Raw genomic sequence first — 27,739 nt, forward strand, 5'->3', positions numbered from 1 at the left:
TCTATATATCTCAAACCAAGCCTGAAAGACTTGTGCGGTTTTCGGTTAGCCAGGTGGTGTCTGGCCGCCGGCGCTGTTTTGGTAGCCGTGGGCCAGGTTGCGCCGGGAGGAAGGCAGCCGCCGTCCTCAGAGCGCCGCGAAGCCGCGGGCGGGCCCCGCTTTGCCCCCGGGCAGAACACCCCTTCCTCGCGGAACGTCCCCACACGGCGCTTCCGATAACCGGCTGAATTAAAGCAAGGGGGCTTAAACGGAGCCGAACTAAGGGTTTTACTATCTTGGGCTAAATCCTATCAGTCAGCTCCGCCAGCCCTACGGGCATGAAAATTTAGCTGTCAGCGTAAGACAACAAAAAATTGTCGCTTTAACTTTGGCATATGCCGCCTTTGATTTTAATTGCTCGCTAATCTGGTACGAGGCCACTCGCACTGGTTCACGTTTCTAGAAACCTGCTTCATTTAGTGTAACAGTTTTGGCTTTCAAAGACATCAGGCTCATAGACCGGGGAAAGCGGAGGCAGGCGGCAAACGGCTCRCTAGCAAAACGGGAGGAGCCCGTGTTTCCAAGTTGGGGGCTAGCCACGTTTAGTAGCAACCACAGCAAAAATCCAGCTACTGCCAGAGGAAACAAGAGGAATGCTGTATTAAAAACATAAAGAAYTACAAAGAAATTAAGACAATATTACAGTACTAACTAAAAAAAAAAAAAAATCTTTTAAAAGAGCTAAGGGGACTCACAGCATGACTCACAGTCACCTCCTCTGTGTGACTGAATCACAGTCAATCTCCACCTGGTAAACTCCGGCCACTCACCCACACCAACAAAAAAAATTCAGCTAAAAAAACCTATTTTTTAAACCTCATTTAATAAAAGGTTTTTAAGAGATATAGAGGATATTAAGTAAATAAGTTACATAGTACATTACAATCACATCAGCAAGATTTCCTTTAGTGTATTAATATTTTTATAAAAAAAGCACACAAAAAAATAAATTCAGTCCAGTCTATCACAACTGTACAGCAACAGGTAAATATTTTTATATTTATATATGTACATTTTTAATATGTAACAGTCATTTAAAAGGTGCCCTAGGCAGCAAACACACAAAAGGAAGTGTCTGCTCACTTGTTAAAAGTAATATACTTTATTATAAAGCATTTATACAGTAATTACAAAGGCCGACTGCTCCTGTACAGTACACCATAGCTTTGACTACAAATTTAAAAACAGAACATAAAAAGAATGAACACACAAAAAAAGTTTATATCAAATCTGAACTACAAGGGGAAAAATAAATGTGGAGAAGCTGCAGGAAACAAGTTTTTTAAAATATACAATTACATTTCTATAAAAATATATATGTTGTCCTCTAATCTTGAGAGGTTAAGGATTTTACAGGCTCGGCTGTCAATGGAATCCAAGTTTCAGAAAGAAAGTATTTAGACAGCTGCGGGTTCAAAGTTTGTGTCTTCCTTACTTTTGACATAGGAGAGAATACGGGTGAATAGAGCAGCTGAACCCAAGTGAAGAATTTGTATAGAAACTCACCCCCCAAAAAAAAATCAAACATCATTTTTAGACACTGCTGCTCTCTCTCTTTAAAGCCTTCTGAACTTTCAGACATACATTAGAAGAGGAAACGGGGAGAAAGTTTGCATGGGAGAACGTGGTTTGTAATGAGGTTTCCGGCAGCGGTAATGCCTAGACTCGCAGCGAAGGTCCCGGCCCGGCGGGGCCCAGACCTGCAGCGAGGAGGCTGCCGCGGCGCCGTGCTCCTCCCTCCCGGCCGCATTCGCTCCCGAGCGGGGCACGTTTATACTGCGACTTCCTAGCCCACTGCCCGAAAGAGGATTAAGATGCAGCTGCTGAGGCCCTGACAAGCTCACCCATCGTGGCTTTTTCTGCACGGTGACTTTCATCTAAGCTTACTGCAATCATAACAACCAACCTTAAAATTCAGTTTGTAAGTCAGATGCCTTGTTAGCTAATTTGAGCCTCACATTACATCACTAGTATGGGATTAATAGACGATTTACCTGTAAGCTTCAGGATTTCTAGTCTTGCTGCCTTCAAACAGCTATATTCCTACCTGGCCCTAGCTGTTAAAATGCCAAGGTCTGCAGAGCCAGCTGAGATTCTGCAGGCTTTAAACTGCACAGAACCAAGTTCTCTCAGATTAGCGTTACCTGTTAAGCAAAACCACCTGTGACTTTAAATGGAATAATGTTGAATAAATTAAAATCAGAATTGTTCTTGCAGCTAGACAGCTAAACACCTGTAGCTACATCAGATTTGCATCACAAGTGCATGCATGCATCTAGCAATTATATACACAGAGTCGTGCAAAACTGAGATGCTTTCCCATGCAAATCACAAGCCCGAGAGGCTGAATACTGACAGCTCAGCTCTGAAGGGCAGACAACAGGCAAAAATACACCGTCAGGGCAAAACACAACTTGACCCGAAGCCCGTCTATCAGTGCATCTCTGCAACATGCCAAGCCTGCATCAAGACTCAAATACATAACGGTTTTCAAATACAGCCACCTGACTGCTAGGTTTATGTCCACCTGGAGCCCGATCTCTCATTATAAAAGATAGATCTATTTTAATACATATTTATAGAATTGCAGTCTACGAGTCTTCTATTGTTTTTCCCTAGAAAAGACAGCTGAATCAAAGAGAAGCCTTGTTCAAACTCAAAGAAGGGTATAGYGCCTTTTCCTAAATGCAGAGCAAATCCTCAGACTAAACGGAGATTGGAAAATGTGCTTTTAAACGTTGGAAAATAATAAGCAAAGGACTTGAAAATGGACAAAGCATCAGAACAGTAGTTATTTTTTTAAAATCATAATTGAAACAACAGTCTTAAATTAACAGTGTTGTGATAAAGAAACGCTCATGTGTTTTTCCTCACCAAAAGAGCTGTACCAGAATTCATTCCAGGTCAGACAAATTCCATTCAAATACTTTTTAAACRCTGTGGACAAACAACAACACACCTCTGCCACTGTTGATAGTGGGCAGGATCTAATTTGGATACAAGATCAATTCCAAACTGCTTCTGTAAGTAAGGGTGCAGCAAGTTTGGTTGTTTTTTTAAAAAAAATTACTAAACAAAAAACTATTTTTTTTAAAAAAGCTTATGTCCAAATACCACCACTGGAAAAAGGTCTTCCAGTAGCTGCTAGGAAGAAGTAAACATGCTCAGAAACATTTCCAGATGGAGCATTTAATGCCATGTGGAATTCCTACCCTGATCTGGGTCAGCCGTGCTAATCCCAAAAGCCCTGTTTGACTTTCTTTCGGTGGCAGCACATCAGATCTGCTTCTGCTGCAGTGGGGTGGGACAGAAACAACCAGTAATGGATTCATCAGTGTGAAATAAATACATCTTTTTGTGCAATTAAAAAAAATCCGATTTGTTCTTATTAGCACCTCCATGGCTTATCCTTGATAAAGAGAAAAATGACCCTTTTACTGATTTCCTAAAATAGGGACCATCAGTGAAAGACCTGGTCTTTAGGAAGACTTACAATAATGCCTACTCTAAAGCATTATCAAGCCTAAAAGACGACTAAACTGGTACTTAAAGCAATCATGTGATTTGCTCCTTAAATCCGTGCACTTCCATTTTTCTTCACTGGTTGCTTGTCCGCCATAATTTGCTTTGCCACCTCTAAAGCTACAGCAACCTTGCAAACTCCCGAGGGCCGAGACTAAATGTTGTTTGCTCACCATCACCCAGGCGTGCTTTGGGAAACAAAAACTACTGGAGTAAATGCAAGTGATATGATGCACAGAGCAAAGAGTAAAAGGCAAAGACATTTCTGCCCATACGGAGACGATACCTTTAAGGACAAATCTACCTGCAGCTTTGCCTTACTGGAGAACACAAGTACTGCCTTCCAGCTTAGCATCTTGTTTTCTGCCAAGATACTCCAAGCRTTCCCTGTCTGTGTACTTTCTTCCCTAAGCATCTGCTCCTGACCACCATCAGGAACAGGRCATGGAGCTAGACAGACCTTTGGTTTGACCCAGTATGAGCAACATATTTTTTCCCTAAAGGATTACACATCAGTTGATTTTGTCCTGTTTCAACAATGACAGCGAAATAAGACAGTTTGAGCAACCGTACTGTAGTTCTCAAGCTTAGTCAGATCTCTCTTCCAACCTAAAAAAATCTTCACGTTTGCCATGTTTCTCAACTTGTTTGGGTCCCACCTGTATCTCCATTTCATTGATATGTGTTTCTAGGCCTTTACAATCTCTGTTAAATAACTGTACATCATTCTACAGCTGAAGCATTGTACTCCAGGCTAACATATTCACTGCAACACCATAACAACATCTACATTATCATCAAAGCCTATTTATTTATTTATTTAATAAATATGCTCACAGGTCCCACTCGGTCTTTTTTTTTTGAACTGCTGCACTACCCTGCAGTTCTCAAGATTTGGCAACTTTTGGCAACTTCCCAGAAACATACCCGTGATCATAAAATTTAATTGCATCATTGGTTTTTACTGGAGTTAACCCTGGCACTACAAGTGGATCATAAGGCCCTGCTGCTTCACGTCCTGGCTATCCAGGCAGTGGGTGCTAAAGCTTCTGTTCTCTGTAAGGGATCTGGGATAATGGTAAACGAGCATTTTCTTCAATTTGCAATTCCCAAAAAAAAGTCAAACCCCCAAAACAAAAAATAAACCCACCCCAACTTAATAGGAAGACTGATGGCAGTTAAGCTTCTGTTTAAAGATTAGCAGCTTTCAGCTCTTTACAGTTTTCTAATGGATTTTAATAGTCAGTGACATGCCATCTGCTTCCAGAGTCTGGTCAACAAAATCCCAGTTTGTGCAGGCACGTGAGAACAGTCATCCAGATGCTGGAAGGGATGAAGCTTTAGACAGTCGTACAGAAAGGTCTTGATTGGAATTTGGTCTTTTGATCTCTAAAYTGATACAAACCTAATTTTGTTAGGAATGAAAAATACAGCATTGGCAGAAAATAGAACATTTACAGGCAAAAATGTCAACTTTTTTTAAAAAAGTGCAGTCCTCACTAATACTCCAACTTATTGTAAGAGTAATTACTGTTTCAGCTATTAAGGAAAAAGGAGCCTAGGCAACAGCGTATGCGTTAAAGAAAATACGATGGAATACACAGCCTGCCCGCCTCTGACGGTGAAACAAATCCTGGTTGCATCAACCCTCCCGGGACGGGAGAAGAGGGGCGGACGGCACGCTGGCGCTAGATCCACCTTCCATTCATTACCGGGAATTTATCTAGCAGCTTGAAGGATCAGGATTTAGAAATCAGCCATTTGGGAGCGCTGTCGTTCATGCACAGTAACTCACCCTGGAGCCCTGCTCAGGGAGGCGGCAGCCAGCTCGTTCGGGATCGCCCGGCGGAGCGGCGCGCGCGGGGGCTGATGCACCGCCGGCACCCCGGGAACCCACTGACCGGCTGTGAAGCGCAAGGAAATTATGTGATTCTTTACTTCTTTATGAAATGAGAGAGAAGGGCGGGCTCTACAGAAAACTCCTGTGCAAATCTAACGCGTGTGTCACCTGGACCGCTTTAACCTCCTCTGAGCTCTTTCGCCAGCAGGCTTTTGGTGGCCGGCCTTTTTTGGCTTTTTGGCTGTTAGCTTGTGTCAGCTCTGAAGGACGAGGCTGCGTTTCAGCCAGCAGAGCGGTCACAGCAGGACAACCCARCAGCAGGGCTGTCCAGTCGCTGGGGCGGAAACAACCGAGAACCTCCTCCTGGACGTGCAGCCGCACGCCGCCTGCCAGGAAGCATTTAGAAACCCAGAGCCCCACCAACACAAGCTCTTGATGACGGCCATCTCAAGAAATAAGTGAGGGCTGCTAGGAGAAAGAAACACGTGTTGAGAGGTAAGAGCCATTCACGGTGAGATTTAGGAAGCCCGACAGACACAAGAGTCCATTCCTCCCATCTCCGAGGCACCTACAGCACAGCAGCYGCACAAAGTCTTGGTTCATTTTCACTAAACAAACTTGCTCCCATTTACGCAAAGTCAAAACCATCAGTTTTCATTTCAAATTGCACTTGTGAAGCCCAGACTACTTTCTAAGAAGTTAATCAAAAGCCAGCTATTTTGTTTTCCATGATGAGACACAACCTGCACATGGTCTGTGGCTACTCTAATCCCACAGGATATTTTATATCCACTTCTGCGTTCTTAATGTTGTAAAAGAAAACCACCTCAGGCTTCCCTCAGAAAAATAAAACTTCATCCCAAAAAGAAAAAAAAAGCGTCTTGCTCATCCCACTTTTCATTTTTGTCAAGCAGAGCCGAGAAGTGCACATCACCCTTCTGCAAAACTTGTTGGCAGCCCAAGTAAACTCTCAGAAAGAAAGGCAGAAAAGTGTGTAACAGGACGGGGAACTTGCTAAGGAAAGAAATATCTAGAAATCACCAGTGTCACAATAACTGGATACAGTTAGCTCAGAGCACAGCATCTTTTTCTTGCTTAGGTCTGGAAATCTTTATATCCAAGAGTCCTGTTACCATGTCTCCTGACAAGCACAAAACAAACGGTCTGGCTGACCTGAGAGAGAACTTACTTCCACTGCAGGTGACATTGTTCTGTTATGTACCTCAGATATCATTATAAATAAAATAGAAATCTCATTTGTTAAAAATAATTAAAAAAAAAAATCCAAGTTGAAACAATCTTTTCATCCACCATTCTGGCTTGGTCAGTACTGGCAAGGTGAAGTGGAACATGTGGCATGAGGCAACGGCAGCACTGAAACTGAGACCCGACGTAAATCAGCTCAGGTAAGAAAAAGTGCAAGCAAGAAAGCAAAACCAAGAGGGAGATGGGTCCAGCCTTGCTACTCCCTCCACTTCTGGCTTGCTGCTATATTTCTCCATCCTCATCGGAGCTCCCACCACTGCTTGCGCTGCTGCTGCTGCTCCCGCTCTCGCTGCTCTCCTCCTGCTGGGCCTGGCTGTGGGCTGCCGCCGCCGCCACAGCCGCTGCTTCTCTCTCTTGCTGCTTCAGCGCRGCAGCCTTCTTCTCCTGCTCCGCGTGGCTCTTCATGTGAGCGCTGCGGCTCTTCACCTTGTAGAACACCCTGAGGAAGGAGGAAGCAGCACACGCGTGCGTCAGTGCTTGTCCCTCACAGCCTCCTGTGCCAGCTCCCTCAAGGAGCTGCCATAGCTGCAGCCTCAAGCCCGGGAGCTTCAGCATAGGAACCTGCGCTGGCATCGCAATGGAACAGCTCAAACCCCAAAATTTGCTGCTTAAATGCAGAAAATGCTGCTTCAGACTTAGTGTGTGTCAGTGCACTGGGCCGAGTGCTAGCAGGGGAGTCTCAACRCCCTCAAACCACCCGCTTTCTTTGTTAATATTGCTACTTCCTCTATGTTTCATTCAGCTCTTAAATTTTCTAAATTCAGTGGGAAAGTGCTGATATCTGACATAGGCATATGCTACTTAAATATAACAGGCCCCAATTTTTTGTCACTTCCCCCTTAATGCAATAATACAATAAACAGGCAAACAGTGGCCAGCATGCACTCCTGACTCTTGTCCACAAAGCTGAGAACACCCGAGCTTTTTCCTCCTTTCTTTGCACCTCCATTCTCTCACCATTAACTAATTTGGTTTGGCATCAAATGTCATGAGACAAGTTTAGATACTATTAAAAATCCTTTCCTGCTTCTCCTCTGTCAGTGGCCCAGACTAAATCATAACTGTGTGAATTCTCACAGCACTGCCCTTTGCAAAGCCACGTGCTCCCCGCAGGCACAGGGCCAGCTAAGTCCCAGCCACAGCAGGAGTATGTCATCATGCCTGGTGATTTATCTGGACAGAAATCTCCTTTTTTTTTTTTTTGCCATCCCCTAGCTTGATGCCTTTTTAAATAAAGGGATAACCCCTTGTATTACAAGACTCACTGTTGCTTAGAGAGTAATTTATGTAGAGAACTAAACTTTGTTGGCATTTATGAATCTGTTGGCAACAAACCTACAAAAACCACTAGAGCCATGTGAGGAAAGTAAAATATATTTTATAGGCACAGAAGACTGGTGCAAGTTTAACCAGATGCACTGTGTACTGAYAAGCTTAATATCTGCTGCTGTAACAGCGATAATGGTCTGTATTTCTACAGCATTGTTMATGAGTAAAATTTCTAATACGAGATTAAGCAAATAGACAGAAATTACTCTTTACAAAAATGCAAACATTACAGAGGGGGAATAGAGCAGYTGTTTGAAAGTGCAACTTAGCACCAAATACTACAGACAGTTGAAATGCAAGAGGCATCTCATTTCATTTGAGGAAACATGGTCCACAAAAACTTATTGTCCAAGTATAGTGCACTTAGTGCTTCAACAGCAATATACTTCTGAGGTGAAAGACTGTGCACATCTCCGCAAGGTAAAAGTCATTATATTGCCAATCTCTCCTGTCTAAATAGACAGAAGGAAAGCTCATTTGAGAATAGGCTTCCACAGCGGATGCCCTACTGCTATTCTGTGTCTATTGCAGGAAGTGAAATTCCTCTTACCTGCCACATTTTTTACATGGAAATGTGTTTTCTTGGTTCTGAGCTTTACTGGTAGCATCTGTTTTTATCTTCTGTTTTCGCCTCCTCCTCTGCACTGGAGCATTAATAGGCTTTCGAGGCTTCGCTGCTGTCTCCCTTGGCTTCCTTGCAATCCTGCCCGTGATGGTTGCCTCTTGACTCCTTATATTGACATCATTGGCCTTTGCAGGGGAATGAGAGGGAAGAAAGGTAAGGTAATCCTGRAACTTAAAACCACCACCAGAAGGAAAACAATGACTGAGCTCCTGTGCTCCGATTACTCCAAAATAAAGTTTTAATAATGATGAACTCACCAAGATATTTTCAGGACACTTCTCATCATGGTCCTATCTTGTGTACCAACCACAGTAAATTATATTGGGTTTCCTCCCTTTGCTCATCCCAGCTTTCCCAGAACAGCACACAGTTCAGTGGCTAATAATACTCTAAGCTACCCTAGTCCAGTCCCAGGCATCAAGAAAAGTCAGAGGTGAAAACTTTTTACATGTGACAACTATCCATTTTCTAAACCAGTTATAGAGTGAAGGTGGTGTAGAAAGCTCAACACACCCAATGCAACACTTACTATTACATCAGTTTGTAATGTCTGTGCATCTTTGAGGGGAACTGTACTCTTCTTTCTGTTATCCAACCCTTCCTCTGCCTCCTCTTCCTCCTCCTCTTCTTCCACCACATGCCCCTGTTCTTCACTGAAAATGTCCCTTCTGAGAGGAAGAACACGTGCAAACCTATGGGAACTCTTTACCAGAAGATAAAGGAACTGTTAATTTTATTATATGCAAGTAAACGTCAGTATGTGACACAGGACACAAGCTTGCAAGTTGGACTCCTCCACAGAGGCCAGATTGTTTCTGCTGATGATTTTACCAGCAAAAGGGGCAAAAGATAGTCAGACTTCCCCCTAAGGGCTTTAGGAAATTACCTTGATGTCAACTTCTGCCTCGTCTTTCATAGACTTCTCATTAGTAACATCAATGTCCCCAAAGATTAAGGTCCCATTCCGACCAATTTTCACTTGTTTCTTATAGGTGTAGTAGAATTCCACGCACTGAGCCACTGTCTTGGTTTTTATCTGGTGTTTTAAAAAACACATAAGTCCAATAGAATACAGGAATTTATAAAGGCTTATAAATAATCTATTTACTAAAGTGCAATATACATACACTATGATGCACTAAAGATGCAATAAATATACTTTGTTTTTTTTTTCCTAGCAGTCTCGATTCCACTACAATTGCTGCTAAAGCCTTCTCTTCCACATGATGGCCTCCTGTAGGCGCCATCCCATAGCCCATCCCCTGCTGCCACTGTTAATACTTTGAGTACTGCAGGACTTACTTTCCAAAGAAAAACTGGCCAATGTAAAGGTGACAGAACCTGGCACTTTGTGAGCCTAATGTACCTCTTAACTTCTACAATGTTCCAATTGAGCTGTCAAACTTGAGAGCAGCCTTTCAGTTTTATGGGAGAGCTTTATTTTCCAACAGCACTTCAGAGAAGACCAGACCAGAATACCAATCCAAAAATGGAAAGGAAGGTTTGCAGCACTTTCCCATTTTGGACACATGCATTTCATACACATATGGTGGTAGATAATTATCAGTACAGACCTATGACCGTTTACATATTTTCTTCAGCGGTACCTTGAAAGTTTGGGAGGACATTCTTMGTTTCTGGGCTTTTACAACTTAAATGTCTTTTAGATATTTATTCAGAGGAAATATGTAAGCAACRTCTGATCTTGTGCTCCTAACTCCTCCAGCAATTTCCCTCCCAGATGCACCACACCTCGTGAAAACAGATGTGAGATTATTAATTAAATGATCRTATTTACTTTCATCTTCACAGAAAGCTGGAAACAAGGATACTAAAGGATGCATCATTCACATATCCTTTTCTACTCCTTTTCATCAGTAGTGAGGATGTATTTCTATTTAGTTTTATAAGCAGCCTATTTAAACACTACTGGAACACTACTAGCACTCTATAAAAGCCCTGCAGAAGTGGCATCTGCACTGTGTGGACTAATGGAAGTAATGCAGTAAGTGCAAGAGTTAATTAAACAACAACAGCAAATATTACTGTCCTAGCTGTCTCTAGTGAGATTATATGCTGTGCTGAATTTTCTCTGAAATCTGTGGAGTCTGGGACTCAACCTCAATGAGGTTTCAGAAAAAGCAAGGCTGATCTCCCYGTATTAAATGCTGAAAAAACATATGAGAAGTTATAGTTGCTATCATAAAAAAAATATAAAAGAGTAGCTTACAAGTTTCTGGACCAAGAAAAAATCTTTCTTGTAGATTGCAATGCCTTTGTTGAAAAGCTTTTTTTCAGCAACCTTCCACTTGTCTGATCCTGTAGATAAAGAGATCGAAACTGAAGCCCATGCAATTTCAAATGCTTGCTTTTCTATGCACTTCTCTTTGAGTTCTCTCTAAATAAAACCAGCACGCATATACAAGGGTGCAATTTCCCATCACACCTAATCCAGCTTAACTGCAGGCTGCTGTTAAACCCCTCCCCAGCTGCTCCCCTGGAGYCCTCCCGTCATCACTCCTTTGTGTTAGATCTAGTACTCTCATTACCACAAGGTAACTCAGTTCAGCTTGCTAAAATCAGCCCATTAGAAGTAAGAGGTTTTCTAGAAAAACAGCAAGCTGAACAGAYACTTTGTGGTGGCCCAGTCATTGGATTTGATRCAAGGGAGATGGTGGGGCAGGAGCRCAGAATCTTCTCTTTCAATAGCAATCCACAGTTGCACCAGTTTAGGTGTAACATCAAGCTGTACCTGAAGACTTATTACATTCCAAGTACTCCGAGTATCCTAGCACCCCTGCCTCTAATAACAAACACATTCCAGAATCTCCTTCTGCCTTATAGATATTACCCAAGTAAAGGCATTGTACTAGGACTGCGTAATAACAAAGAAAYGTAATTTCTATGCTTTGTGGCAGGAGCTATTAGATTTCTCTCTACCCTCTTATATTAGGTCTCTTAGGTACCTAGRGTCACTCCGGATTACTGAACTTAGCGTCATAAACCTATTTCCTAAGTAGATACAAGCACTACAAAGGCAGTTTAGGGCATTTAAATTTTGCAGAAACAGTAACTAGCATCGACAGTCGGCTGCGCTCTGTGTGTCCTAGCTTTCTTCTGCAAGCTCAAAACATTTTCCTGTAGGACTCCCTCTTCACTCCACCCTGGAAATCCATTACAGGGAGGCTGCAGTCCAGATCTTATGACAGCCTCTCCTTTACCTATTAGCTGCCCTTCTGCATTCTCTGAGGCTTAGTATAAGGGGCCAGAGTCCCTTTTCCTCACAAAGGAGATCAGTAAATGCACAAAAACAAATACACACATCCACACATTCTGACACCTACAGTATTTTTTACGTCGTATTACAACTGTCATGCTTTGCATACGCAAAATTCCTGGCAAGTCATCATCTGATTGCCAGACAGAAGAGCAGGTTTTTTATTCTTATTGTAACATTATAGAGGTCCCCAAAAGAGCAGAAAACAGATGGGACAATTCCCCTGCCATAGACAGGCAGCACAGAGGTATTTGGTTAGCAAACCTGTGTAGTGATAATCTGCCAGAGGGTGGGTAGGTGATCGTACTGGCCTCTTCAATAGCAGTTTGGTCAAAGCTCCCTAAGATAAACACAAATAAAATAATTAGCTTAATATAAGATACATAAACTTTGTGGTATTTAAAACAAAGATTAGGGAATTCCTAATCCTTTCCCATTAGGTAATCAAACTGAACAGGAACTCTTTCCTCTTTCCCACTGCACAGTTTAGCATTTGGGACAGGGAATGGGACTCAACTCTAAAATCACATTCTTGACTCTCCACTAAGTCTTGGATACTGCTGGCAGGTGGCCAGCCTCCCAGCACCTCTTCATCATTCTGTGAACCAACACCTTCCCACCCAACCACAAGAGTGCTGGGAGAGACCTAATCCCATAGACAGAGATAATACAGCAGTTTCCTCATATTTATTGAAGGTGYTAAGTAACATACCCACATCCAGAAACTTGCCCTAAATTATGGCTTTTTTTTTGAACATCTAAGTCACTGTGATCTTAACTCACTTAAGTAAATAATATATCAAAATAAAACAGAACAGTCATTTCAGTGAAAGATTCTAGACAAGAAAGACYGTCTCAGGCTGCTTTTTACTTTACATTTAAATTACAAGTACATTCAAAGTTAGGAGGAAGGAGAGAATGGAGGAGTCATYGTTCCAGTAGCAGTTTAAACCACTTAACCAGGAGCTCCTGCTGCAAGAGGCAGTCCTGCTCCTCTCTAATGCCAGCAAAAGCATTTACAATAGAAGACTGGTTCTGGGAACCTATCTAGCAGAAAACTAACCAACCCAAGGAAAAAAAATAATAATAATTTTCAGTTGATTGACAGTCTCACAAATGCCAGTGCTGGCACATTATAGAGGAAGGGAAACAGCCAGCTAAGCTGGAAGGTGGGATGCTCCTTCTGATCACAGCAATGATTTATGCCAAGTTAAATCAATCATAGAMCTATAAAAAACTGATGACCTGTGCTGTACACTATGCTCTGTACCTTGATGTCACCTCTCAGGGATGTCAAAGGGCTTCTATAAAAGTATATCATGTCTTACAATACTGATACAAAATTAACAAGTAAAGCCATTTTATAGATGCGCACAGAGAAGTTTCATRGATTTACCCAAAGTAAGAGGAATAAAACGTTGCACTTCTAAGTGTCAGCTTCAGCCCCAGGCTCTTGTTTTTCCTTCCAACAAGGCCTGCCTTCCCAGGAAAGCAACATTAAGACTTACTTAGCAGTCTCAGCTCACTCACCCTGGTAGACAGTGAGTCTACTTGTTAAAAAGCCAGACATGCCCAAGTTTGAAATATGCCAGAAAGCAGGTGAATACGRCACTGTGCCTCTGGCAGAACTCACTTTAGGGACAGCAACATCACCAAGGGACACTAAACAGTGGGAGCTGGATACACAGGAAGGCGTCTGCAAGACTTCCCTTTTGAAGTGACAGGCCTTCATTAAAATCTGTTGCCACAGCATGTGAAATGCCAGAAAGACTCACCAGAATGCTTCCCTTTGCTTCATGCAAGAAATGCAGCGCCAGCTCCTGGTTGGTTCCAGCCCCAGGAAAAATGCTTGAACATGCAGCAGCTAGCAGGTTTTCCACTGTTTCCACAGATGTACCAAACAAAGCCAGATAAGAAGATTAAAAATGTAGTTCCTACATGAGTCAGACCATTAATTAGCTCTTTTGAAGCAGAACTAGACATAGCAGAAGGTAAAACTCAGAGAAGTTGAGTCTCCTTGCAAGAGTATCTGGATCAAATTTGGACATGAGAACCCGTTAGACTGCACAGCATTACTCCGAGGGCTGCACTGCTCACACATGGGAGTTTCTTGCAAATCTCCTCTTCTGCTTCCTCTAATATCTTCATATCTCTCTTCACATCAGAGATTTCCTGCAATCCCCCTTTACTAATCTGTAATCTTTATAAAACTTCCATTTCACTATACCCTCTTTTCTCTTTTATCAGAAATATTTCTTCCAAGCCTGCCCCCTTGCTCTTCCCTCAGGATTTGTACATGCTATATCCCATGGGCACCGACAGCAGACAGCTCTTCMGCATGCCTACTAGCTGCCACAACTCCTGCGTCTTCATCCTGATTTCCATCTATAACTTGATTTTTCCAAAATATTATTATATCTAGAACATTCCTTGAAATTAAGTTGACTGCACGTAGCATTCAAAAGTTAGTAGAGACCCTGGAGCTCACTGAACACAAGGCCTCTTCTTTRCCTGACTTACAAATGATCCAATTTAATCTAAACAAAATCCCAAACAACTCCTGCTACAACCCACTAAACAAGTTTTGCTCCCAAGTTTGCTTTCACAACCATTCAGTCAAACATAATACTTGATTGGCAGCAGAGATATTTAACATTATGCCCATGGTAGATACATGGTTATCCCTGCTACAGCTACAGTGTACAGTGCAGCCTTCCACATTCTTACCACTCTCTTGGGTGACTTTGTTGGTTTCCAGGTCGCCCCACGGCCGCCACACTAGCTCTGCTTTATGTTCATCAACTGCAGCCAGAGATCTGTCCTGGAGTGACGGGATTTCGGCTTGAAAGCGGGTTCCTACATTGATTCGCCTGCAGAAATAACAAGTAATGCTCATCAAAGCCTCTATACAATATTCAAAGTCTCCATCTCTGCTAAAAGCACGCATTATGAAGAAACCGAAATGCAGTAGGCTCTTGCATATAGCAGGAACAATTTCAGATGTTCTAGATTAAATTACTAAATATGACAAAAGGTGAAAGGTTTTATGCCTATTAACAGTTTCCACTGCCTTATCAATAATGGTTGAAATTGTATTTAAACTGAGATTTSCTAAAATCTGCTCAAAGAACAGCTATTAGCTTTCAGTAATCACTACTTTGAGATGCTGTCATACAAATTTCTCTTGTGGCAAACATGTTCCTCATCCATAAGACAGCAAAACCTTTTCCAGTATCAATGTTTTGCAAGTCATAACTACAGAATCATACAATAATTTAGGCTGAAGGGAACTTTTGAAGACATTCTGGTCCAACTCCTCATTCAAAGCAGGATCAATCTCAAAATTCAGTCCTCTAGGATCTTGACACAAGCTAATCTCTTCTAGAAACGATTTCAATCTACTGGAATGAAGAATACAAAACAGTGAAGACCATCTTGCTTATCCTTATGAAAATCTGTCCTTACCAAAACCAAATCAAATTCTTGTGGCAACAATTCCACACATTTAGATATGGAATTAGAGGACAGCATTTTCACAACAAGCTATCTTCAGAGCACTATACTTGCTTTAAGTAAATGCTTCTTCTTCACCTGACCATCCACAGAGCTTTTACTCTTTACAGAATAAAAAAGAATTCCAAACAGAATTCTGTGCTTGCAGATGGATTAAAATAAATTTTTTTGAAAGACTACTCTACCAGAACAGAGGTCTACACCAGCAAGCAGTGAAAGCATGGATCTCCTTTGTCACTGCTCTACATCTCTTAGTCAATGGCAAACTAAATAGAGAAATTGCAGTGGCTACTTAWATTCAACACAAAATATTTTGGATAAGCTGAAGGACCACTTTCATTCTGAGTAACTTAGCAACTACATATGCAACTCGGAGAAAAGGGAAACAGATTCAAAAAGTCCACACTGCTAGCAAAAACAAAACAAAAACACCACCCAAACTCAACATATTTCAGAACTGGTGCTTCTCAGACCAGTGTAAAAATAAYGAAAATTTATTCTGAAATAAGATGTCTAGGCCTGCTGCAAAAACGTTTCTTTTTTGGATGTCAGTCAACTAACACTAGACTGACAGCTCCTGAAATAACAATAAAGAATCACAGAATTGCTAAGGTTGGAAGGGACCTCTGGAGATCATCTAGTCCAACCCTCAAACAAGTGGCCCATATGGGGACTGAACCCACGACYTTGGCATTATCAGCACCAYGCTCTAACCAACTGAGCTAAACCTARYGCCCTGGAGGGAGAGACAAGCTGTTCTTAGAGAATAATCAGGCARTGCCCACAAGATGATTAAACTCCGAAAGAGAAACTTTTTTAGAAATACACATAGCTGCTGTCCCAAAGTAAGGCTTATTATAATTCTCAAGTCTTGGCTTTGTTTCCTTAACATGAGGGGAAAACACATACACCAGAAAAAAAAGCATGGTCTGATACAAGAGTAACAAAACCATCCTTGAGAAATACCAGCCTCCACCTTTTTACGGTGCTCTGCTGTTCTGAAATGACACATACATACCTACTATGAAAACAAGAGTCTAGAAAAAGGTGGGGGATTATCTATAAAATATTAAAAGGTGTATAATATCTATAAGGCTTTGAAAACCCACAGATATCCCATAGAAAAATCCCAGAGAGATATCAGAAAATGATCCAACAGGATGTTTTGAAATCCTAGAAAGCRGTGGTATCAAAAGGAAGGAAGAAGGTTTTGTTTTCTGTTCTGGACGAGAAAGAAGGAAACACCTTTATTTTCCTTTTCTGCYTAACGTATCACTTTGATATTGTCTCATGATGCAAATACTTACTGACACCACTAGACAGAAATGCCTGCCTTCAAAACAAATGGTTGACCTCTAACAGATGTAAAGGAAGATTTTACAGATTATTTCTTTTGTATCAACAGCAGATGCAAGTCTACTTCCTCACATTTGAGGGGGAACAGCTTCTAATTCATGTGTTTATAGCAGAAGAGAYGCAGAAAACAACTACTCTATATACTTCATTGTCCACCCATTCAACCACACCTGGACATTCACAGGGTGGGACTCCTTGGACAAGCAGGATCTGCTAGGCACATGGACTGGTGCTAGCCTCCTTGCAATGGGTGATGATAAGGTAAAATCCAGAGCAACCAGTGACAGATACGGTAGGGACACATAGTACCAGCCAGTTTCCAAAAAACATTATCTCCAGTTCATCTTGAAGGTAAAATGATAGGGACGCTATACATCTCAAGTCATGGTCACAGGCAGGAAAGAACTAGGTTGAAGAAAAAATCCCATTTTTGTTATCTATGGTTTTAACTGTTCCAGTATATATCACAGAAAACAGATTCAGAAAAATGGATGCTACTTTGCAAAAATACAATCTCAAATACACATAACAGTGGAACCTGCATTGAGAATTAAGAATCTGAGGAAGAACTCAAAGTCTGGATTTGAATGCTTTACAAGCACAAAAAAGCCTGCTAAAATGCTATGGCATTTTATGGGCTTTCAGTTTTTCCTTCWCCTGCCCATGTCCCATCTTGTGGGACTGCAATGACACTATCCAGGCTGAAAATAAGAAGTCAGAGATTTCATGCAAGACTGAGCAGAAGACCTTACTAAAAAAACAAAAACAAAACAAAATCCTTGATAATTCCTCCTTTCRGCACACTGTGATAGACTGCAGAACGACGTTAGTCTAGAGTTTTCTACTCACTGCAATTAGTCCAGCRTATCACTGCTAGGGCATGTGGTCTCAAAGAGAAGGCAAGGGYGGTAAGTACACTGACCTACCTTAGAAAGGATGGCTGACAATCGTTAACATTTCCTTGTTAACTGGAAACAGGTTAAAAAAAGAAAGAAAAGAAAAACTGTTACTGAGTTAGTAAATTAGGGAGATTTTGTTCTCTGAGACAGACTCTTCTGGCATCACTTCTGAGAGGCAGAAAAGGAGGGACAGAGGTAACTGGAGGAGATGGAGAAAAAGACTGTGGGCTTGAAGGGATATCTCAGAAGTTGCTCTTTATCTTGAAACTAAACTTATAATACAATATTCCTAGGCTCATGGAGCCTAAGAATTAGACCTGGTACCTGCAATGTCCAAATAAAATCATATTTCCACTGCAAGAACTGATCAATTACCTGAGCAATTGGATCTAATTTGGCGCTGCTCTGAGTTGGACCAGATGCCCTCTAGAGCTCTGTTCAAGACAAATTGTTCCATGATTCCTTTGCTGATGAAGCCTAGATTTCAGTACAGCGAAAGATCTTGCCTTTAAGCGCTGATAGTGCTCCCACGGCACCTCAGAGTACTGCAATATCCAGAAAGGAGGCCGTGAACCGAGAAGGCAAGAGTAAGCTTCAGGCACCATAGCTGTGCTGGAGGCTGGCTAGCTGAGGGGTGACTCCAAAAGACTTGGCAGCAACTGAATTGCAGGGAGCAAGAGCCCTATGACACCAGGATCTGTGACATCCGCTGCCTGTTAAACTGTTTTGCAAATAGAAGAATTACCTGCATTATCAAATTTCCTACTCCAAATCTCTGCAATGAAATGACTTTGCAAGCAGCATTAGCAGAAGCTCTGGCAAAGAACAAGCAATTTAGAGCACAGCATAGGGYAAGCTATAATCAACTGCTGACAGAGCCAAGAATAAAAACTAATGGAGCAAATTAAATATCTTTTCTTAAAAAAATCCCCTCAAAACTAAAAAACGTGTTTCCTGTCATCTTTCCCTTTTTAGAGGATGTTTGCATAATAGACTCCAGATTGGTGCTGCCCAAATTCACTTTGAAGTTGGTTTATTTCCAAGAATGGGCTTGTACCAGTGGTACTGGTGCAAGATAGGACGTAAGAGAAGAAACCAGGAATTATTTATATCTGTTTGAATTGTCTTGGAACCAGAGTCTAGGCCTAGAGGGAATTTTCAAAGGTGACAAGAATGATCTAGGTTCATCCACAATTGCAACTGAATTGTTTTAATATTGGCTTAGGACAGTCTGCTGCCAAAAATGAAGAAAACAACTTAGAACACGAAGGGAGAAGGTAAAAAGGGGTGAAGCCCTATAAACTGACAGCAAATCCTTYGGTTATATTTTTAAAATATAAGCTATTTCAGAAAAACATAACAGAAGTCTATTCTTCTTTACCTGGGGATAGTGTAGAGAGCTAAAAATCTCAAATGTTACAGGCTATGCTTCAGAGTTAGAGCAGAGACGCCTGACTGCTCAGTCAACACTGTAGAGCCACATGGGTCTCTTTACACCACGTGGGCAGTTTCATGTCATGCTTCTCCATGTTTTGTTTTTTGCAAGAGCTCATTAAGCTGGTATAACACTAAACTTGATCTAAGTCACCGTAGTTCTGCATACTTCACTCCGGCTGATAACCCTCCTAGAGGGTTAGCAAGGGCTGTGCATAGACATTTGCCACTTGCTTTTCCTGCCATGTTTGGCAGAATTGGTGCTGAGCCCAAGCTCATAACTCCAGCTGTGTATTCCTCAGTGCAGCTTGGTCCAGGTATGTCTGCGCGTGCTGAGCACACAACCAGCTAAAAAGTCTAACAAGGTCCATCAGCTCAGCCTCATACTACATAGAAATGGCTGTACTGCTCTCAGACTGAGCTAGCCCAGGAGCAGCAAAGTTGTGTTCAAAACTGCGTCAAAGCTAACATGTACCGCACAGATAACCTGCAACTCGACAATCAATCTGAGAGCCAGCTGTATCTGTCCATGCTATGCTTCGCCCTTCCTCTAAAGGAGCATTCTTTCCCCATTCTAAAACAAATATATGGCATACAAAGGAATATTTATATAGAGCAGAACAGGACATATTCACCTCCAGCTAACTTTAGCTAATACTTTTTCAGCCCAGAGAGAGATCCATAGTCATAGAAAGCAGATACATCACCAGAATTACAAGATATATTTGCCCAAAATAAATGTTGTTTACTGTGTGCAGTCATTTTTTAATAAAGCCAATTTATACTTTGAGCCACTAAYAGGAAGAGTTCAGATATTTCTAAGAGATATATCACCACACAAGGAGCAGTTTGAAGATTTAGGAGCACAAGAAGAACCATGTTTACTACCAGGCTAGGACTCCAGTGAGTACTTACGGTTCAATGCTGACTGGGGTGGCTTCCCCCATTACTGTAAGAACAGGAGGGGTAACTTCTGAACTATCTGCAAATCAAAAAAAAAGAACTGCTCAGCCAAAACCCACATTCAAATTCAAAATAGATATACAAGCTGTGTGAAGAACATATTGGAGCTATTTCTCAAAACTGGTAGTCTAACTACYAGTTCTTCCAACTGCTAAAAGAGTTTAAGCTGTCTATGGAGAACTGATCTTCCAGTCACGATTTTCATKTTAGCAAAAATTATTTAATGCTCCCTCAGCTCAGGATAATGACAACATACAACAGAGGAGAAACCAACTTTTCCAGTATTAAATCTATTCTTGAGCATGTCACTAGGGGGTGTTGCAGAGTACATGTGAATGCACCCCCAGATGGAAGCAATTTTGCATTTCCTTTATCCGAGCTGCCCAGAATTTATTAGCAAGATATCCAGGTTCCACATACCAACATTTCCTAAAATCATAATTGTCCTCCTATTGCTTCAGTTTTTCATTACAAATTAGCCAAGAAGGGAAAGGTAGGGGGGAAACAACAAAAATGGAACTTACTAGATCTAAGCAGAGTTCTGTGAGCACTTTTAGGAGTCATTGGAGGTGCAACTGAATGACCACTTGAAGAGAGGATAGCATTAAAATACAGCCCAGATCCTTCTCTCACTGGGCTAAGAATTGGCGGAGGAGTGTAAGGAGGTAGCTCAAAGTTCCTATCAGAAGGATGATCTGCCAGACGGACAGGTGACCGTAAGTGGCTCTGATACGGAGTAATGTTGGAATAAACTGGTGGTGCAATGAATGTGCCAGCTTTTGGTGGTATGAAGAGTGGCTCAGGTCTTGGGCGCTGCTTTGGTTTCCGGGCAAAGCCCTCTGCTTCATCCTTTGGAACAGCATCTTCATGCTATTAGAAAAAAAGTTACACGCTCRAATCTCACTTTAAAACTTCAGGTCATTTGAAAAATTTTCAGGGAGATGACAATGTTTTTTTCCTGGCAGCCCAAAGTCTGGATAGGTTGGGTAGTGTCAACAATTAGCACAGAAGAGGGAGGAAGAAGATGAGGAATGGAATGGATTCAAGACCTATTAGGCAGAAACATTACCTGAGTGCTTTTGAAGTTATATTTTAAAAGATCCACAAACATCTGTTCCCACCTTTGGGGCAGATAACGACCTCRCGTTAACTCTCAAAAAGGACATATAATTACAGCAGAACACTGATACAGATGTAGGGTGACACCAGACAGTTGTAAGAGAAATAACAGAAGAAAGTGCAATGACACTTCTTCAGATAGTCAAACATTTAAATGCAGAAAAACCTCTTTGGACACCTGACACTGTCATTTCCTTCAATATCAGAATATTCTTCTATATTCACCAATATAGGAGACATAAAAGCTTAAACAAACAAACAGAAAAAAAAACAGCCCAGACCAAAATAAAACAAAACCACCACCACCCCACAACACACTGAAGGGAAACACTAAAATACTGACCTTTGGAACCACAGCAAGAGATTTCAATTCCATGAGAGTGAATCTTCAGTTTGGATTTTACTCATACACAGAGATATAAGCACTACTCACAATATAATGGCATGTATGTACATATGGAGAAAGCACTCTTTGCTCAAACACATCAAGCAGACACACTATTTACTCTAGTGACCATCTGTCTTTATTTACTCTACTGCTTAGCAGTGGGGCATTCCTTGGCTGTATTAGTATAGGTCATGAAAAACTAGTGATACCCAAATATTAAACATAGGATACGACAGAAAAAAAAGACATAACCAAGGTCCCCAGATTACATCCATTCCAACCAAGCACAAACCTTGGAATCAAACTATTTCAACAGAAAAGCTTATGGATAAAAACTATGTACTTGGATCTGAATCATCTTTGATTTCTTAGCCTGTCCATACCTGATTTGAGGTTTCCATGTTGGTATTACGATTAGATCGTCTCCGAGTGACTATCACAGAAGGCTTGCGTTCACAAGGAGCCCGATCATTTGCTTGGCCTCTCTGGAGCTTCCCATCCTCACACTTCTCCTTTCCAAGGCTCTGCAAGTCAATTTTTCTCACTGGCACAGACACAGGAATGATAAGAGGCACAAGGCTGTTATCTTCCCGGGCTCTTTTAGGAGCTGGTGAAGAACTGGCAAATTCCACGACACTTTTAGCAGCTGTAGGTCCTGGAGCTGCTACTAGCACACTCTTCTTCTCTTCTGAAGTATCCAATTCCTGAAAAGAGGAAAAAGATTCCTTAAAAGTTCTTTAGTACTTAAATAACAGTCAGATGACTTCTCACTTTCAGCACAAATCAAGTAATTTAATGCAACTTGCAAGCTGAAAGGCATTCAGAACTGGAGGAAAAAGAATACTTGACAAAAGCACTTGCAAAATTAATAAGAAAGGCTTTAGGACTGTCAAAAATATCAACTGCTAGAAAACTTATATAAACCACTCTTAAGCTTCATTTCACCACCTATGGTTTGATATTTTACTTTTGAGACCAATGTACACCCTGCTTACAACTTCTACAAAGGTTCTTCAGTTCTAGTAATAACTGTAAGCTGCAGGTTACTTATTTCAAATACCAGATTTATTTTTCAAAAAAGGGTTGAACTATGATAAAGTTAACAATATTTCCCACACAAAAACCAGTTAGCTTTTTCCTGCATTTTTTCCCCAATTCAGATGTCAGAAGCTGCTTTCCTTATTATAACTGGAGCCTTTGAAGGTTGCTGTCTAACTTCTAAACTGAAGAGCTTTTGCTCAACAGGATCAATATGGCATAACAGCACGCCAGCATTTTTTTGCATAGGTCCATCTTTCATGTCTCTGGTTTCTTTGACTCATGCAAGCCCTGAAAAATTGGCCTTCAAAGAGATGGGAATGAAAATTGAGTTACTGAATAAACACAGGGATACTGTAACACAAAATAACTTCAGGTACTGTTATATGAGTGATTTCTACTTCTTCAAAAGACCATCCACATGTTCATTTCACTCTAGGATCAACTTCAATGCAGCTGCCAGCTCACCTGGAAGTCAGATGTCAAAGAACAACTTTTGAAAACGCCTCTTTTCAGGAATGTAAAGGGCACTGCTTGAGTTCTGCTGAGGCATAATGCAGAACCTACAGAAAAAGCTCCTTTCACTATTTTGGAACGTCTCATACTAGAGGTCTGTTTCAAAAGCCTTTGAATGGACTTAAGTAGGCAAACTCATCCTCTCTGAGAGTSGCAAATCGCTGAGGAAGCTAACTGAAAAGCTCTGTGCTTTGCAAACTGAAAACTAAGGCATATCATCTCTCAGGTATGGCAAGTGATCTCCAACCTAGTATCCCMAAATTTGCAGAAATTGACTTAGAATTCTTCGAAAATAATTTATTGTGTGTCCTTAAAAACACCCAGGCCTGAAAGAAACTAAGCATAAGCAGGTTCTGCCATAGAGATTCAGCCCTTCCCAGTATTTTCACTGTATTACAGAGATCAAGAGAACCAGCTTCACTGACCTGACAAACAAGAGCACACACTACAGCTGACCCATAAACAGCCCTTGATAGCTAGAAGGRCTAGACTGAAATCCCACTTTGATACTATACTTACATTGAGAAAGGTACAGCTTCTTTGACACAAGATGCATTAGTCTCAGTTGGAGCTAGGGCTCTAGCCTCTCTCCAAAGCAATACTGATCCTAATAAGACAACTTAAGACTCCCTTCTTCCAAAACCTTTTATTGGAGTAAGGCTAATTGTGCACAAAAAAGTTTTGCCATATGCAATTTAGAAATTTGACTGCTTCTTCACAGAAACTGGAGATACTAGCAATATGCAACATGAAACAGAGACAAAATGTCACAGCTGCTATCAACTGCCCCAGACTGCACTCAGGAGGAATTCATTCCTCAGCTTTGAGGACCTCCCTTCACTCCAGGATATTGATATGCACCTGCACTTTCCCATGAGATTATTAATTTTAGATTTGGAAGTCATTCATCAGGTGTCACCAGGGAACACCATCTCTGTATAGTAAGGGGCCCTTGTACATGTTCTTAGCATATGGTCCGCCACTTCAGGAAAGACAGATTAACAAGGKTGCCATTTTAGACACAGAAATGGGTCATCTACATGAAACAGATATATACTTCCACTAGTCCTGCCCGCACTTGAGGCATCACCTTGCATACAGCTTCATGTTGCTATATAAAGGCCTCCATTCATCAGGGAAATACATGTCGTCATCACATTACCTTATTACTGAAGCCTAGATAAACATCTGGTATAGCTCTGAGGTTTTCTTGTGAAGCAGTGTATGCCAGTAAAGTCCACGGTAGATATTTCTGCACCAGTGTTTAGAGTGGTCTCTGGGTATTTGTATTCAGACTACATCCTAGAACAGACACAGCAATCACTAGACTGCTGCAGAGCAAACGTCTTGCTTTTTTCAGATGATTTTCCCCCTTGGTGTGGCTACCATTATTGCAAGCACTCCGGTGAATATTTTTGGGGTACTTAACAGAACAATAGCAGAGCTGTGAACCAGTACCAATTCTGACCTATCTAAAAATCTCAGACACTTCCTGTGTGGCAAGCACAGATCTCCATAGGTCACTCGGAGACATGAACTAATTTCCTGATTGCAAGGAGGAAACCACTGCAGCTAGTCACACAAAAAAAARTCGTATTTCTTTGGCTGTATGATGGATTAACTGTGCTCTTTTTATTTTCAAGGTTGAGAGACAACCTGCCGAGGACCCTCTTCCTTTTTGAGGAAGAGACTACCACTTCTCGAGAGAAGAGTAAAGAGGAGACCCGAACAATATAAGAAGTTGAGAAAAGGCACTGAAGGAAACTTCATAAAACAAGCTGAGACAGCCTCAAGGACGCTGTGGTTCAGAGCACCGAAAGATCACACATACCGACTATGCCTTCAAAAGTTTGCTAAGAGGTGACACAATCAGTTTTGGAATCAAGTAGTTTGTTTCAGATCCCTAACTAGTTTTCTCAAACTGTTTGATTATGTTTAGAGGTAAGCAGAGAGGAGCCCTCCTAGCAAGGGACAGGACTTTCAACTGCAGAACTGCTATGAGTTTTCAGCCATTTCAGAGTCTCTAGCACAAAAGTCAGGAAGGCTGCTGGATAACTTCAGCAAGTACAACTTACTGTATTTCCATTTAGGCTCTCGCATAAATATCAAGGAATAAATGACTGACCTAGAATGTCTTCCAGGACATTCGCAGAAAGTCATCAGTCATTTTGAGGTTAACCAAATGTACCCCTCAAGTGGTCTTTAAAAAAAATAAAAAGAAAAAAAAAATGCATTTCTCAGAGAAAACCTAGTTGTGATAGCTGGAAAAACTGTTCCAAGGCCACTGCTGCAATCAAGCCAAAAAACCACACCAGCCTCAGAAAGGCCTGCCTGTACTTTGCTTTCTGCCATCATCCTGCATCATCTTGCTGCTAGGAAAAGACAGCTTCTCTCTGAAGTCAAACTGAAGCTCGTCTGTAAGGGAGGCGAGTCCAGAACTGCAGTTCCACAGGTCTGCCACATACACACAAAAACACTGCAAGCTTTTTGTTCTAGGGGGTTCTCTTAATACTTGCTAAAAAGGATGGTATATCTTGTCCATTTTACTTTCAGATGCAAAAAAGGGAAAATTCCCTGGCTGAAATCTGCTATGCAAGCTTGTCAGGCTTCATTACTGCAGGATCTCATTGCTGCAGAGATTAGGTGTGTGGGACCCTTAAATCCATTTTTTAGTAACATGTAAAGGTCAAATGTCTCCACATTACAACATCTGTAAACCTACAAATATCATCCAACAGTGCGATCCTGCGGAGACCTTACTTCTTCTGGAAGAGAAGATGACTGCATTGAAACAACGTATCCTGTTTTTGTGAACTGAGTAACAATCTGCTTGACCTGAAACTGCCTAGGGGACACACAGGCAAGGACACATATGGCTAAAGACTTCGAGAATACTGTTTTTTTCTAAACTAGGACCTTTGAATAGCATTTCTGGCAGCCAAGTTTCTGTTTTGAGGTGGCTACCTAAATCTGCTGTGAGAAAGTGAAAGGTCTAAAGGGCTCAGCAGGGAACAACAYGAAGGAACACGCTGTATCCAGTGGCATAGCCAGCGGCCTCAGCGCTGTGGGAAGACCATGGGAAAGGCAGATGTGAAAGTCACTGAAGTAAAAGCAAGAGGTATATCGGGCTCCTCCTACAGAGCTGATTTCACGAATATGGTAGGAATTGACAGTTGCTCAGCCCTGTGAAAGTGCCAGTGTTGTATCCTCCTTTGAATCTACCGCAACAGTTTTGATACTGCTTTGGTCAAGCACACATGCTGAATGAGAGGTCTGCACCAAAGCTCCTCYCGTGGATCACTACACTGTCCAAGTAAAAAACTGGAGCTGGGAGCTGGGAGGAAACGCTGTCTTGCCAGCTGCACAGCCTGACAGTTTGATGTTCGTCACTGCCACCTTTATGTTCTTAAGGTGCATCAAGAACTACGTGGGACTGTGAAGCATCAGTGAAGGACCRCTAGGCACAGGGGAATCCTTTAGGCTCCTTTAAACAGTCTCTGACTCCCTGTTTTCTCAGATGGCATACTTTTTTCCATTTTGGACAATGGTGATCAGCAAGACAAAAGCCTGCATTATTGCTCTTAAATTTTCACATGTCTTTAATCTGTGGTCAGCCTCATCCATTTGCCTAGGATTTTTCWGCATCTGTCTTTCCGCCACTGTGGAAACAGTTTGAGTGTGGGAGGAGGGGAGAATAAGAGAGAAGGGTAAAACATCTGCAGGAAGAGCATGCAGCTAGGAAGCAATATCCCAGCAAATATGAGTACACAGAGCTGCACACAGGTGCAATGAAGACAAGGTGCAGAAGAAAAGAGAGCATTCAGATGCTGGGCCCTTTGCTGTAGGGCTGGGAATACATGCTCTACCCGAGGGTAATACCTCTCTCCGCCAGYAGAAGGAGGAAGGGTAACTACAACCTTCATCTCCCTTCTATAAATCCATTCCCTTCTCACATGCCTGAAAAGCCCCACTGCATAAGGCAGTATTTAAATCCAGGCAATCTTGAGAAGATCACTTTAGATCTGAGAAATGTTTTCTGTTTTGTTATTAAACAAAACAAATGACACCAACTCTTCACGTACAACAGAGTTTTGTGTGAAATGAGGCACTAATAAAGAGTGAAGGATTTGCTGCAGTCTGTAAGCAGCAATAAGCTTGCACTACCTGAAAAGGGCAGGCACACTAGGTGGGCTCTGGCCCAAAGCCTGAGTCACAMCTCCTGCATGGAGTGCACGTGCATATAACGGATGTATATGGCACATAGACACTGCTGTCCAAAATAATGTTCTTGCATAAGGTACACCTTATCTATATTGAAATATTCAAATAATTGATTCAAATTATGACTATAACTTTATCTATCAATAATTTAATTCTATGGCCTTCTTGTATACTACTCACATAATCTATGCTAGAAGGTTTCTGGGGTGGAAAACTCACTGATAAGAGAGGCARACCACTCTCCTGTAAACACATTTTCTTTTTTTCTCTCACATGATACCCAACCCTCTTAAAGATGCAGGATCTGTCAGACTCAGGATAAGAATTTTAACCTTTTTAAAAGACTCATCCTGAAAGCCTCAAAGGATATGAATATAGAGTTCTTCTGCTAGTG

General features: G+C 41.6%; 1 protein-coding gene across 1 annotated transcript in view; it reads right to left on the reverse strand.

The window, feature by feature from the left end:
• Positions 1-682: 682 nt before the first annotated feature.
• Positions 683-27,739, reverse strand: part of MIDEAS (mitotic deacetylase associated SANT domain protein) — a 40,987-nt gene continuing 13,930 nt past the window's right edge. The window contains exons 3-13 of the mRNA XM_085299852.1: positions 21,954-22,274; positions 20,588-20,933; positions 20,016-20,082; positions 14,626-14,768; positions 13,674-13,777; positions 12,163-12,238; positions 10,852-10,940; positions 9,508-9,657; positions 9,151-9,324; positions 8,547-8,746; positions 683-7,106 (exon numbers count right to left, since the gene is read on the reverse strand). Of these exons, the coding sequence (XP_085155978.1) occupies positions 6,890-7,106; positions 8,547-8,746; positions 9,151-9,324; positions 9,508-9,657; positions 10,852-10,940; positions 12,163-12,238; positions 13,674-13,777; positions 14,626-14,768; positions 20,016-20,082; positions 20,588-20,933; positions 21,954-22,274 (1,887 nt within the window). The 3' untranslated portion in view covers positions 683-6,889. The remainder of the gene's footprint in view (positions 7,107-8,546; positions 8,747-9,150; positions 9,325-9,507; positions 9,658-10,851; positions 10,941-12,162; positions 12,239-13,673; positions 13,778-14,625; positions 14,769-20,015; positions 20,083-20,587; positions 20,934-21,953; positions 22,275-27,739) is intronic.

This window comes from Rhea americana, unplaced genomic scaffold (assembly GCF_003343005.1).
Source record: "Rhea americana isolate MKP2758 unplaced genomic scaffold, rheAme1 scaffold_155, whole genome shotgun sequence".
NCBI lineage: Eukaryota > Metazoa > Chordata > Aves > Rheiformes > Rheidae > Rhea > Rhea americana.